This window comes from Heteronotia binoei, chromosome 21 (genome assembly GCF_032191835.1).
Source record: "Heteronotia binoei isolate CCM8104 ecotype False Entrance Well chromosome 21, APGP_CSIRO_Hbin_v1, whole genome shotgun sequence".
Taxonomy (NCBI): Eukaryota; Metazoa; Chordata; class Lepidosauria; order Squamata; family Gekkonidae; genus Heteronotia; species Heteronotia binoei.
The window spans coordinates 132849053-132864416 of record NC_083243.1 but is presented as its reverse complement, the minus strand read 5'-3'; the positions used below and the strand labels follow the sequence as shown (position 1 = coordinate 132864416).

Below are 15364 nucleotides of genomic sequence, written 5' to 3'. Positions count from 1 at the left end.
GCGGCGCTGGGAACCTCAGCAGAGGGCCTGAACATATATGCATGAGAAATGTTTAGTTTTATTCTGTTACTCTGTCACAAAATTGTGATGCTTCCTGAGCTCATAAAAAGTTGATTATAGAGTGGATACTGAGCAAGGGTTCCAGCAAGTTAATTTTCCCTCTTCCTTATTTTTCTTTCACTGACATATTTCATGTTCCTATACAACATTCAGGCACCATTAGACCTTAGGATGGGGGGAATCTACAAAGTGATTTTTTTTTTCATATGAGGGGAGATCCTCCCTCCCAACATATGCAGAGACTTCTTTTCTGTTTAGCTCAGTTTTGCTCCTTTTACTGTGGTCAGACACTTTACTTTTCGATACATATATTAATTGATGGCAATGAGATGCATTCATTTAAAAACAACTTAAGTGTACAATGGATGCTTCTTTGTTCTTTGACTTTTTAAAAATCTGAAGTTGTGTATATTGTGTCAATTTCTTAATACTTCAGTTATTTTTCTCCTTTGAAATTACCCTCTCATTTTAATTACTTTGTTCTCAAGCATGTGCACATGACAGGCTTTCCCATATTCCTTTAGTTTTATGTGGTCATTTAATCCTACTGAAAGACCATCCTGTCTTTTTTTTCTTTGCAGAAAAGACATGCTCCCTTATACAAAGAAAACAGATAAAAATACTGAAGAGAAGCAAAGAGAGCTTCTGCATGGCCCTGAAAGTCACCTGCAATCATCACTAGAATCAGGAAGGTCAGCACTTCAAGATGGTCCCACACATCAAATAAAATCAGTTCAGAGCAGTTATAGAATATCAAAACTAGTCAGAAACAAATCAAATAGTACAAACAATTTCTGTCTTATATCATCATCCAAGAGAAACAGACCTGTCAGTGCTCCACCAGGTCAGCTAAGGCAATCAAAGCTGTTCTGTGTTGCTTTTAACTATGACTGTTGATGCTCTGTCCCCTTTCAACTGGATCAGTAATAATGATTCAAATGACAGCCTTAAACTTATATAGTAAAAGGCAGCGCAACGTTTATTAAGATTATTCCTCCATTCACAGGACAGCTTTAAATGTGGTGGTGAAACTGTAAAAATGTATTGTGTGTATGAAAAATCATGCAAACCATGTTTATGTTATTATGTGTTACATTTATTTAGTTTACCAATAAATTGCCTATTATGCCATTTCCAATGCATGCCTATGAACATTAATAAAATTCTATTTCAAAATTGGACTAAGGCAGCAAACCCGCAGACACAAACTTTAAAGTAAGCCTTACTGAACACAAAATGAATATCCAATAAATATAGATAGGAACTTCTAAGGATATTTTAAAAAATGAGACGATAAATAAAAAATTACAAGGAAATTATTTTTAGTTGTAAAATGCATGTAGTTATTTTAAACATTTATTTAATTCTTTAATATGTATGGCTGGATCTTTTAAAGGAAAATATAGAACTCATTGCAATTATAAGGAAGGTTCTAAGTCCATTGAAGTAAATGGACTCTGAAAAGAATAACTCTGCTTAGGGCGGCACTGTAATTAATATAGAGAAATTTAGTTTGTTGGTTACCATTTCCCATAAATTTAGTGAAAAGTACGTTTGAATGTTAAAGTGCAGAAATTATGAGATGAATGATATTTGGGGGACACTGTCTAAAATGAAAATCACTAAATAACTTCAATTGAATTAAACTGGAATTGTTTTGTAACAGATGTTTACAGTTTCCTTGCTCAAAATTTCATTTGGCTCAGAAGGCCTCTGAAGTGCTCCACCTTTTTAAGCGGCATCCTTGGATACTCAGAGTAACTGCTTTTAAGAATGGTTCACTAAGCGTATTTGCTAAAGTTGCAGTGGCACCTTCCATTAAGCTGGTAAGTATTAATATAACTTTTTATATATACTAATATTCAACATGGTTCTCACAACAAATGAAACACTTCAAAATTATGGTAATTATCTTTTCCCCTTAAACTTTCTCCTAAATCAGATGCTACAAAAAATGTATGGACACAGGGCCAAAATTTCAATTTACTGTTTTCTGAATGCAAAATCCAGAAAACAGCAAGATTAAAATTATATACAGATATGGATCTTAATTATGATATTGTTTCATCATGTTATATAATGATAACATTGCTAGAAAATATTTAGCAGTTGGATGCCTATATACTGCATATGCCTAAATATATAAGACCTGGATTTCAAAGATTTGATTCTTGACTAAATGATTTACTGGAGTAAATTTTTAATCCTTTTTACCTTACCTTTTTGTATGCATTTAGCTGCTGGAGGAATGCACTGAAAAGCTGAAGCTGAATACGGCTGCACGACGAGTCTTTCTGGCAGACGGCACCGAAGCACTGGATGCCACAGACATTCCCCATGATGCTGACGTTTATATTTCAACAGGAGAGCCCTTTTCAAATCCATTCAAAAAAATTAAAGGTAAAAAAAAAATGCCAGTCAGTGGCTTAAGGGGTGCAATTAAAAATGATTTTCATCCTGTCTTTTTGCATGGTTTAACAAAACTAATGTTTACTCATTTACAGCTCAGTAAGAAGATAATGTGCTTAATGAAAGAAAAATCTACTGACAGCCACGTTTATTGCCCTTCATTAGCATTGGTGCTTAATTTAATATAGATCTGAATAGACATTAGGGAGCCTGCAGGAGGTTAAATGGTGAAAATATAATAAATTAAATCAGAGATTATTGAATTTACTGTTTAGTTTCACTGACATCTAGCAGACACAATTCATTAGGCTTATTACACTAGCAAAAATAATAGTTCAGAGTTTGAGTGCTTTATTAATTTAGGCATATGACCTTTATTAAGACACACCATTAAAATAATTATCAGACTCTTCATGCAACAATGTAAAATATTCACCCTGAAGTTGCACATAAATTTTTATGTGCACCTCTTCTAATGTTAAATTATGATAGTTAAAGCTCTTTTTAACATAATTTCTGAATTTATTGTGTCTTATCACTCACTAATTGTATATGTTTTCAGATTACAAAATCAGAGTTTACAATGATATGCTCTTGCTATTGTCAGCTTTTTAAAAGATTATGATTTTGACAATGTTCTTTTGGATTGACTCAGTAGTATTTGATGATACAAAGTTGTGTATGACTTTCAAAACTGCATCATGAAATACTGCTGTGTAATATTTGTTATCAGAGTTTAATTGAAATATTTTTGTTAAATATTAACAAAATTATGAAATTCATGAAACTGGATTGAGTTAGTGAATCACCTTTAATATCAACCCCTGACCCCCAAATAAAATTCATTATCGTACGTAATTTTACATTTTAAAATACTGTATTGGCCTACTTTATTAAATAGGTTAAAGCACTGTGCTTTAGAAGATTTTGGGACCAAAGTAAAACAAAGTTTTTAGCTAATGTGCCAGTTTTTATGGATCGAATATAGTACTGTTCTTAATTTTCCATAGCAGTAACAATTGTGTTTAATTTTTGTAAAAAATAGCAAAATATTTTTCATTCTTTTTCTTAGTATGTCAGTAGAGGCGGTTTAGCTACCAGTCTAAATATGTTATTAAAATGAATGCATTATATTGAAGAATGTTGTCATTGCCAAAAAATTTGTGCCCAAATGTTTGTGCATTGAATGTTGGTGGCTTAGAGGAAAATGTTGGAAGAGTTGTAGTAAAGAAACATTACTGTAAATTGAGCAAATTATGCTTGAGAACAGTAATTGTGTTTCATACAAAAAGGGGTGAATAACAACTGCCCATAAATATCTTTTTAAAAGGCGTATTATATAAACATTTTATAAAAGAAAACATTTAATTTTATTTATTCCACCAGTTCACTCATATAATATACATTTATTTTTGCTTTTGCAAAAACTATATTTGTAATAAGTAATTCATAACTCATGAATTATGCATGTAGTGTAGTATTACAGATGATATGACAGTCTCCTTGAATACAGTCCAAATGTTCCATTGAAGATGGTTTAGTCTATTAACTCAATAACGGGAATAAATTTAGACAAAAATCTTTTTGTCATTGTCTTAGTTCATAAAGGAACAGTGAATTGTCTACTGTTTTTTCAAGCCAATAGCAATAATCAATATTCACCTTGTCTTGTGTCTTAGGTGCTATTACGTTAAACCTAATATTATAATAATTTTGTATAATCACAGGAATAGTGTATGTAAGGCATTATTACTTTTTCCAAGGCATGTTAGACTAAATTTTCAAATTAATTAAGCATTTCTTTCTTCACCTCCACTTCATCATGCACAGCGATAAACTTCTCTGCTTTGTCTGCATCTTTTGGCTGTGTTTCATCATATCATATGCACTGCTGTTCCTTTAGCACCAAAATGTTGGCACACATTACTGAAAATTTCACACTAACTCTTGCTGGATCAGCAAGCTTAACCTACCAAAATCTGGTGTAGTGCAATAGTTTTTGACTGATAATCAATCTTTTTGCAGCTCGACAGTTGTTTCTGGGACTCACACTAGAGCAGGTGGCAGATGTGCCTTGTCTTTTGAGAAAAGAAAGAGTAGGTGAGGTTGGGCACAGTGTAACATATTGTGTGGCCATTAAAAGGGCTTTGCTAGGGTAAGTATTACAGGAAAAAGTCACTGATATGCATAGAAGACCCACCAAGAGTACCCAATAGGTCTTTTTACAATCTGGTTTATAAATTTAATTCTATTACACATTTGTCCCAAATGATTTAAACACATTAAAAAAAAATTTAAAACATTTTTTTCAAGTTACAGATGTCAACATATTCTTAGCAAACCTGTTACTGCAATATACAATATGAAGGAAAGGCAGCAAATATAATATAGGAAAATAAAAAATATTTGGTAAAATGTATTATACAAGAAGAGTACAAAAACAGAGTCAGAATGAAAAACGAAGAATTATTTATCTAACAGATAAATTAAATTTATATTTAAGATATAACTCCAAAAATATTTTCAGTCCTGCTTTGTTGCAAGCATGCAGAATTGGTAGTATATAAAGATTAACAGTTTGAGTTCTGAGACTGGAATCCCGATTCAAATTTCACTTCAGTCGAAATGCATTAGGTTCTTTCGGCAAAACCCTACTATCTCAGCCTCAGTCTGCCAGTTGTATTAATGTTGATCTACCTTAGAGGGTTGTTCTAGTGATTACTGGGGTTAGATACATGAAAATCTTGTACACCACATTGTTATAAAAATGGCAAGTAGAGTCATGATTGTAGGTCTCCCTACCTATAAAGGTATAAAAATGCCTAAGCAATTGTTTGGTTATAATGTGCATCTCTGTTCTTCAGGCTCCAAGTGGAATAGCAGTGCTGCTGATTTGGCTGCTGTTGGAAATTGTCTTTTGGGTTTGAGAGATGTGGAGAAACGCCATTTTGCATGTGTGGGTTTAACATTGTTGGTTGGATGGGAGAAGACTATCAAACTTCCCTCCTGTCTGTAACCACTAGTCTGAGGACAACTCCCTAGAGAGAACAGGAAATCCCTCAAGGTTAGAGGAGATATGCCCAGGGGTCATTTTGAAGAAGGTGCTGGAGCTCATTAGCACAACTTATTTCCATATGCCACACACCCCTGATATCACTGAAAGGTATACTAAATTATATCAGCACAGCATCTGCCATAATGCTTCTTGAATTATAATTGTCATAATAAAACCTTACTCCCATCTTACTTTTTAAATTACTTTCGCCTATATGGCCACATGGCATGATGAAGATTTCAATCTGTCTGCTTTATATGTTTGGTTATTTTCCCATTTTTATGGGGGTGGGGGATAGAAAGTTTGCCAAATCTTAGAGTTCAGTAGAATTCTCACAGGAGGTTTGAACAATGGAGCCCAGAAGCAAGTATTTGGGGAGGGGGGAGGGTGTAAGAAAGAAAGAGCACAATAAAATTTAGAGGTTCTGGAGCTCTGCTCCTGTGAGCTCTTGTCCAAAATGAGGTCTGGATGTACCCCAAAATGCTTCAGGAGAGAGCCAGAGCCAGTTCTTGGGTGGGAACTGCAGTTTATATTTTTTAGTTTTGGCCATGAAGCCAGTCAATAGTCCATTGGAACTTGCAACAGAAAGAGCCTGTTCCTGGGCCAGAGTTGGTTACCATTTTCTTAAAATATGTTTGACCAGCTTACCCAAGAGTAACTAAGTAAGGTGCCTGCCGTGCATACCATCTAGAGAGGGCATGAGGTTATAGTAGGGAGAGAGATGGAGCATTTCTGCCTATATTATTTTGATTTGATTTATTAAATTTATATCCCGCCCTCTCCGCTGAAGCAGGCTCAGGGCGGCTCACAACAATAAAACAATAGATCATAGTAACAATATAACTCAGTCAATTAAACATTCAAACAATTCATCAGATCAACAGTATAAACAAAACAGTTTTGGTGCTAATATCATTTAGTTTCCAATGGCATTCAGTGCTCTTAGGTATCCGTTTATGCTACTGTATCAGTAATTGAGTTAAAGGCAAGCCAAAATAATGTTGTTTGTGGCCTTGTTGAACTGAGCGAGGTTCCGCAAGGCTCTAACTTCCTCTGACAGTTGGTTCCACCAATAGGGGGCAGCAATTGAGAAGGCGCTTTCCCTGGTGGTTTTCAATCTTTTTTTTTTTTTTAAATTTTAAAGTTTTATTGATAAGAGTAAAGAAATCAAGAGAAACAGAAAAACATATATACAACAACAATAACAACATTCTCAATCACCCACAAAACAAATCAACACAAACAAATATAACATCTAACAAACAAAACACCTACCCAGCCATACACGCTGGGAGATGGAAAGGATTAAAATCTGCATATTGAACAGAAAGGATGTCCCATATTTACTCAATTCCAGCATCTCTACTTTTAACCCATTTATAAACAGGATCCCATTCCTCTTGGCATTTTTGGACATTGCCATTTCTTAATCTTGTGGATAGTAAATCAGATTCTGCGGCAGCCAACAGTTTGTTAATAAACTCATCTCTATTAGGAATTATGTCATTTTTCCAGTACTTAGCATATAGAATTCTAGCAGTAGTAACTATATACAATAATATTTTCAGTTTAGGAAGAGGCAAACTCTGTCTACAAATATTCAGCAAATACAATTCCGGTACATGGTTAATATGCATTTTTAGGATTTTTTGGATCCAAATATTCACCTGCGACCAATATTTTTTGGCAGCTTTACATTTCCACCATATATGAAACAAAGACCCTTTAACTTCTAGACATTTCCAGCATTTGTTAGAGTAAGTAGGATAAATTTTAGCCAACCTATCTGGTGTAAGATACCATCTATAGACCATTTTATATAGGTTTTCTTTCCATTCTGCTGGTTTCAACAATTTTAAGTTTTGCTTCCATAATCTTTCCCATTCTTCCAAATCTATATTGTAGCCGAAATCCTTCAGCCAACGGATCCATGCTTCCTTCACAACCTCATCTTGCATCTTAATTTGAAGCAGCCAGTCATATACCTTAGAAATTATCTTTTGTTTAGAGTCCAAAATAAGATCTAGGTCCAGTGGTGTGCTCGCAAAACCTTTTTCTTTGTCATTGCGAAATCTTGATTTAAGTTGGCACTGAAGCCACCAACTTAGCTTAAGAGTCTCCTCCTCGATCAGTTCGTTATGGTCGTTTAAAAGATAAGTGTAATCTTGCACGATGTCCCAATTATACAAGTTTGGGTGAGTCAAAGCTTCAATCGGAGATAACCACTTTGGAGTATGAGTGTAATAAACTTTAATTTCCTCCCAAGTCCTATACAAGGATTTCCTTATTTCATGTCTAAAAAAGCGGCCAGTTTTTGTAGGGGCATGATACCACAAATAGCTGTGCCAGCCTTCTCCCAGCCCAGTGCCCTCGATGGTCAATAATTTTCTGTTATCCAATTTACACCAAACTCTCAACCAAGCAATACAGCAAGCTTTATAGTACAAATTCCAATCCGGTAGTGCTAGACCACCTCTTAATTTACTATCTTGTAAGACTTTTAGTTTAATTCTAGCTTTCTTGCCTTGCCAAATAAAGGCCTTAGTCATGAGGTTAAGTTGTTGAAAAAATAATTTAGGCAGCGTAACTGGAATTGTTTGAAACAGAAATAGAATTCTTGGAAGAATGTTCATTTTAACTGTAGCAATCCTGCCTAGAAGAGAGATTTGTAGGTCTTTCCAGTTGGTAAGATCATTACGAAGTTCTTTTAATATTTTTTCATAGTTGTCTCTATATAAGGATTTTAAGTCATTTGTCAGCTGTATCCCCAAATACTTTATCTTCTTTTCACATTTAAAACCTGACAATTGTTCTAAAAGTTCAATTTGTTCTTTCTCGATATTTTTGGTTAAAAATTTCGTTTTCGCGACATTCAACTTGAATCCCGATACTTCTCCGAATTCTCTTAATCTTTGCTTTAAAAATGCCATCGAGGAAGAGGGTTGCTCCAAGGTAAATACGGGATCATCTGCAAACGCCAACGTCTTAAACTCTACATTATTAATTCTAGTCCCTCGAATTTGGGTGTCATCTCTGATCTTCTTAATCAACGGTTCTAATGTCAAAATGAAAAGTAAAGGGGATAGCGGACACCCCTGTCTCGTACCTTGTTCTATCTCTATTATATCGGTCGTCACACCATTGAAGCTCACTTTGGCTACCTGTTTTGAGTAGACCGCTTCTACCATTTTAGAGAACCTTTCACCACAACCAACAGCAGACAACGTTGCGTTGATAAAGTTCCAGTTGACGTTGTCAAAAGCCTTCTCTGCATCTACAAAAATAGCCGCGAATTCTTTGTCCGAATGCTCTCTGTAGTATTCAAACAAATTCAAGAGTAACCTCACATTCTGGCTCATCAAACGTCCTGGAACAAAGCCAGTTTGGTCTTCATGGATTAATCCAGCAACTACTTTCTTCAATCTATTTGCTAATATAGCTGCATATATCTTGTAGTCACTGTTCAAAAGTGAAATTGGTCTATAATTTTTAATTTCTTACCTCCCTTGGCCCGGGGATTGACAGTAGGTTCTGCATTCCAGATCTGAGTACCCTCTGGGGAACGTGGGGAGAGACAGTCCCTAAGGTAGACAGGTCCTCATCCATATAGGGCTTTAAAGGTAATGACCAGCACCTTGTAGCAAATCTGGTATACTACCGGCAGCCAGTGCAGCTCCCACAGCCCTGGCTGTATGTGCTCCCGCATGGAGAGCCCCAATAACAGCCTGGCTGCTGCATTGTGCACCAACTGCAGTTTCTGAATTTGGAACAAGGGCAGCCCGTTGTAGAGGGCATTACAATACCCCAATCTCAAGGTAACCGTAGCATGGATCACAGTTGCCAGGTTGCTGTGCTCGAGGAAGGGGACCAACTGCCTTACCCACCTGAGATGGAAAAAGGCAGATTTGGCAATGGCTGCTATCTGGACCTCCATTGTTAGAGAAGGCTCCAGGAGCACCCCCAAGCTTCTGACCCTGGGCACTGTTGCAAGTGGTGCACCATCAAAAGCTGGTAGGGGGATTTCTCTACCTGGACCACCATGACTCAGGCAAAGGACCTCTGTCTTCGTTGGATTCAGTTTCAGTCAACTCAGTCTAAGCCATCCTGCCACGGCTCGCAATGCCAAGGTCAGGTTTTCTGGGACACAGCCAGACCGGCCATCAGTAGATTGTGCTGGGTGTCATCAGCGTGATGGCAACCCAGCCCATACCTCCGGGCAATCTGGGCAAGGGGGCGCATATAGATGTTAAACAACATCAGGGAAACCACCGCTCCTTGAGGCACACCGCAGTTAAGCAGGTGTTTCTGGGATGACTGTCCCCCCATCGCCACCCTTTGTCCCTAATCATGAAGGAAAGAGGAGAGCCATTGCAAGGCCAACCCCTGAATCCTTGCATCAGTGAGGTGGTGTGTCAGCAACTGATGGTTGACTGTATCAAACACAGCCGACAGATCCAGTAATATCAGTACCCCCGAACCACCTCTATCCAGATTTTATTTCTTCTGTTCACTTTTGATATGCCTGTAAATAGTTGTGAGTTTTTAAATAAACCTTTTAACTGTTGAAGGAATGAAGTCCCTCTGTGCCACACAGTTCTGCCAACTGCTTGGAAACATTAGGAGTGGATTGGGAAATCCCTAGAAAGGAGAAAAGTTGTAAGACAGCTAATTGCAACTCTCCAGGGGAGCCCCAAAGATCCCTTGGAAGCCCATATTGGGTTCCTAGTAACACAGGAGGGAGGTTAGAAGGCTGTCCTGCCTAACCAGAGCCCAGGACAGGGACAGTGGTGGCAGCAATACTCTGAGGCAGTGGAGTGGAACAGCCCATTCAGGTCAGAATTCAAGGATGGGTGGGCAGAGCCAGGACCCGCCAGCTGAAACAGGCGCAGTCTGCCACTAAAGAGAACACAAATAGCTCAGATCCCACTTTATTCTTATGATGTCAAATGAAATTTATATTTTAATTTACTTTTACAGTGTCATCCTAGTTTGTGTCCAATGGCACGTTTAAGACCAACAAAGTTTAATTCTGGGTGTAAGCTATTGTGTGATATCTGAAGTGTGTATACATACAGAAGCTTATACACAGAATTAAACTTCGTTAGTCTTAATTTTGTTTTGCTGTTTCAGACCAAGTGTGCATGCATACATATGGAAGCTTATACCCAAACAGGGTTGCCAGCCTCCAGGTGGGGCCTGGGATCTCCCGCTTTTACAAATGATTTCAAGCTGACATAGATCAACTCCCCTGGAGAAAATGTTTGAAGGGTACAATCTAAGGCATTGTACCATGCTGAGGTCCCTCCCCAAACCCTACCCACTCCCGGATCCACCTCCAAAGTCTCCAAGTATTTTCCAACACGCACCTGGCAACCCTAACCCAGAATTAAACTTTGTTGGTCTTAATTTTGTTTTGCTGCTTCAGACCAACATGCCTATCCACCTTAATCTAACCTAGGGAGAAGTATACTAGAGATGGGCACAAACCAATCCATGAATCACAATTTATGTATTAATTGGGTTGATTTGTGGTTCGTTCCGAACTGGTTCAACTCTTGGTGATTTGTTTGGTTTATTTTTGCAGTTCATTTTTCCAGACAGCCTGGTGCTGATTCAATCAATTCATAGGCAAGGCAGGAGGTGAACTTCTGGGAGCCCTAGAAACACCCATAGCAATTGTCCATAGCTTGATTGGCAGCTCTGGGAGCCAGTCATGGAGCTCCCATTCTGCTCTATGGGAACAGACACCCTGACTCAGCTGCTTTCATTTCGCAGCATGAAGAAAGACGAGTTAGTTGTTGTGAGAGCTTTCTTAGGGGTACCTGATTTGGGGGGCTATAACTCAGATATTCAAAATCCAGTCTTCACCAAACTTGAAGGGCGGGTGGAGGAGAGCCTGCTGAAGACTTTCTGTGACTTTTACACTTCCTGAAGCATGAACTGGATCAGGCAACCATATGAACCATGAACCAATATGAACCACCATTTCCCCAGTTCATGCCCATCCCTAAAGTATCCCCTTCTAAGTACACTGTAGTTAATTGACTTAGAAGTGAGTAACACTGCTTAGGTTTAGACTGTCAATATAGCTCTTTGACAAAATGCATGGAAGATAACTTATAGAAGTCTGTTCTACTAAGCATTAAAAATAGGCTAGCTTTAAAATTTGCTTAACATTGGCATTCAACTGCAACGTAAATCAAAGGGGGAAAGTTAATTTAAAGAAATACTAATAATCACAGGATTTTTGCCAAAGAGGTTGATACAAAGTCTTGATTGAGCAAATACATTATACTCTGGAAAACCACCTTTTATACAAGTAAAAGCATGTGTTTAATGAAGTAATCATTCACATATCTTGAGAATGTTCATCATGCAGAAAATGTGTAACACAAGTCTGAACTCTGTATTAACTGTCTAACTTGCAATACAGCAAAATTGTTTATTTGATAATTGTACCTTTTATAATTTAGAGATATTAAAACATGGCAATAATAAACATTTGAGAATTCATTCTACTCAGTGCTCGTTACTATCAGTTTTTATTACTCTCTGAAGATTCTATATATGAATGAGTTGTATTGGCGGTCCATAATACACCGTCTTAGTTACTAATTGCTTCAGATTTTTTAAACTACCAAGTTCTTTAATCAACCCTAGGTTCTTTTTTTCCTATTTGAATTGTGACTTTTGCCCAAGGCTTCATCTCATCATTATTTTAAGTGCATCAGTGTTTATACATTTTGAAGTATAATAAAGAACAATGTTAGAAAAACAAATTTCCATCTAGTACATTTCACTGAATTAATTTGTAGATATTTTCTGTCTTGGCAGTTTGGTCTTGGACTGACACAGTATATATATCATACTAATTGTATTTTGACCACTTTTAAGAAATCAGGTGTGTCAAGATTCATGCTCCCTCCTCTCTAGTTAAATGAAAAGTCTATTTGTTTGTTTAAAATACTTATACCCCACCTTTCTGCAATGCCTGGCGAACTATAAAGGCATTCAGTGGAAAACATATTAAAACACATAGATCAAGTTATAGCTTCATATACATCAGGTTAAATATCACCATCAGCTGCTAATCAAAAATATTTATTAGCTGCTTCTGTCAAATGTGCATCAGAATAATTTTATTTTGCACCTTTTATGAAAGGTGATCGTGAGAGCTTTCTATACCATATCTAGCAGGCTGTTGTGAAGTATGGGTACAGCCACTGAAAATGAGCATACCTCGGCTACAGATGCATGGACCTCCTGAATAGTGGTGTCCTCCAAAACTAAGATGCTTGATGACCTTAGCTGGCACACAGGATCATATGGGGAAAGGTAGTTCAGAAAGGTAGTTCAGCCGAAAGGATGCTCAGCTGTGGATGTGTCTGATGATGAAAGGAAAGTCCGATGCTGCAAAGAACAATACTGCATTGGAACGTGGAATATAAGATCTATGAATCAAGGTTAGCTGGATGTAGTCAAACAAAAGATGGCAAGACTGAACATCGACATCTTGGGAATCAGCGAACTAAAATGGACAGGAATGGGTGAATTTAACTCAGAGGATCACTATATCTATTATTGTGGGCAAGAGTCCCATAGAACAGGGGTGGCCAATAGTAGCTCTCCAGATTTTTTTTGCCTACAGCTCCCATGAGCCCCAGCCAGTATGGTCAATGGCTGGGGCTGATGGGAGTTATAGGCAAAAAAACATCTGGAGACCTACCGTTGGCCACCCCTGCCATAGAAGAAATGGTGTGGCCTTTATAGTTAACAAGAGAGTGAGGAAGGCAGTAAGGGGATCCTATCCAAGGCAAACCATTTAACATCACAGTAATCCAAATCTATGCCCCAACTACTGATGCAGAAGAGGCTGAAGTGGACCACTTTTATGAAGATCTACAACACCTTCTAGAATTAACACCAAAAAAAGATGTCCTCCTCATCATAGGGGACTGGAATGCCAAAGTAGGAAGTCAAAAGGTAACTGGAACAACTGACAAGTTTGGCCTTGGAGTACAAAATTAAGCCGGGCAAAAGCTAATAGAGTTTTGTCAAGAGAACAAACTGGTCATAGTGAACACCCTTTTCCAACAACCTAAAAGGCGACTCTACACATGGACATCACCTGAGGGGAAACACAGAAATCAGATTGATTATATACTTTGCAGTCAAAGATGGAGAAGCTCCTTACAGTCAGCAAAAACAAGCTGGAGCTGTCTGCGGCTCAGATCATGAGCCACTAATTGCAAAATTCAGGCTTAAACTGAAGAAAACTGGGGAAGCCATTAGGCCATTCAGGTTTGACCTTGATCACATCCCTTATAAATATACAGTGAAGGTGAAGAATAGGTTTAAGGAACTAGAGTTGATAGACAGAGCGCCTGAAGAACTATGGACGGAGGTTCGTGACATTGCACAGAAGGCAGCAATCAGTACCATCCCAAAGAAAAAGAAATGCAAGAACGCAAAGTAGCTGTCTGATGAGGCTTTACAAATAGCTGAGGAAAGAAGGAAAGTGAAAGGCAAAGGTGAAAAGGAAAAATTAACCCAACTGAATGCCGATTTCCAGAGAACAGCAAGGAGAGATAAGGAGGCCTTCCTGAAGGAACAATGCAAAGCAATAGAGGAAAATAATAGAATGGGAAGGACAAGAGATCTCTTCAAGAAAATTGGAGAAATCAAGAGAACGTTTCGTGCAAAAATGACCATGATAAAGGACAAAAATGGTAGGGACCTAACAGAAGCAGAAGAGATCAGGAAGAGTGGCAAGAATACACAGAAGAATTATACAAGAAGGATCTCAATGTCCTTGACAACCACAATGGTGAAATTGCTGACCTTGAGCCAGACATCCTGGAGTATGAAGTCAAATGCGCCTTAGAAAGCATTACTAACAAAGCGAGCGGAGATGATGGTATCCCAGTTGAGGTATTCAAAGTCCTAAAAGATGATGCTGTTAAAGTGATGCACACATTATGTCAACAAATTTGGAAAGCGCAACAGTGATCACAGGATTGGAAAAAGTTTATACTCCAATCCCAAAGAAGGGTAATGCCAAAGAATGTTCAAACTATCTCACCATTCCACTCATTTCTCATGCCAGCAAGGTCATGTTAAAGATCCTACAAGCTAGGCTTCAGCAGTATGTAGATCGGGAACTACTAGAAGTTCAAGCTGGATTTCGCAGAGGAACTAGAGATCAAATTGCCAACATTCGCTGGATTATGGAGAAAGCACGGAGTATCAGAAAAACGTCTATTTCTGTTTCATTGACTACACTAAAGCCTTTGATTGTGTGGATCATAATAAACTGTGGCAAGTCCTTAAAGAGATGGGAGTACCAGACCACTTCACATGTCTCCTGAGAAACCTGTATAAGAGTCAAGAAGCAACTGTCAGAACGGGTTATGTAACAACTGATTGGTTTAGAATAGGAAAAGAATTTCGACAAGGATGTATATTGTCTCCCTGTTTATTTAATTTATATGCAGAGTACATCATGCGGATTGCTCGCCTGGATGAAGCAGAAACCGGAATTAAGATTGCCGGGAAAAACATCAACAACCTCAAGTATGTAGATGACACCACTCTAATGGCAGAAAGTGAAGAGGACCTAAAGAACCTCTTATTGAGGGTGAAAGAGGAGAGCACAAAAGTAGGCTTGAAACTCAACATCAAAAAAACTAAGATCATGGCATCCGGCCCCATCACACCTTGGCAAATAGAAGGGGAAGACATGGAAGTAGTGAAAGACTTCACATTTTTGGGATCACTGCAGATGGTGACTGTAGCCATGAAATTAAAAGACATTTGCTCCTTGGAAGGACAGCTATGGCG

General features: G+C 37.8%; 1 protein-coding gene across 1 annotated transcript in view; it reads left to right on the top strand.

Annotated features, from left to right (window-relative positions):
* The first annotated feature begins 644 nt into the window (after positions 1-644).
* DCDC1 (doublecortin domain containing 1) overlaps positions 645-15364 on the top strand; it is a 777962-nt gene continuing 763242 nt past the window's right edge. Inside the window, exons 1-3 of the mRNA XM_060262385.1 lie at positions 645-914; positions 1727-1886; positions 2298-2460. Of these exons, the coding sequence (XP_060118368.1) occupies positions 649-914; positions 1727-1886; positions 2298-2460 (589 nt within the window). The 5' untranslated portion in view covers positions 645-648. The remainder of the gene's footprint in view (positions 915-1726; positions 1887-2297; positions 2461-15364) is intronic.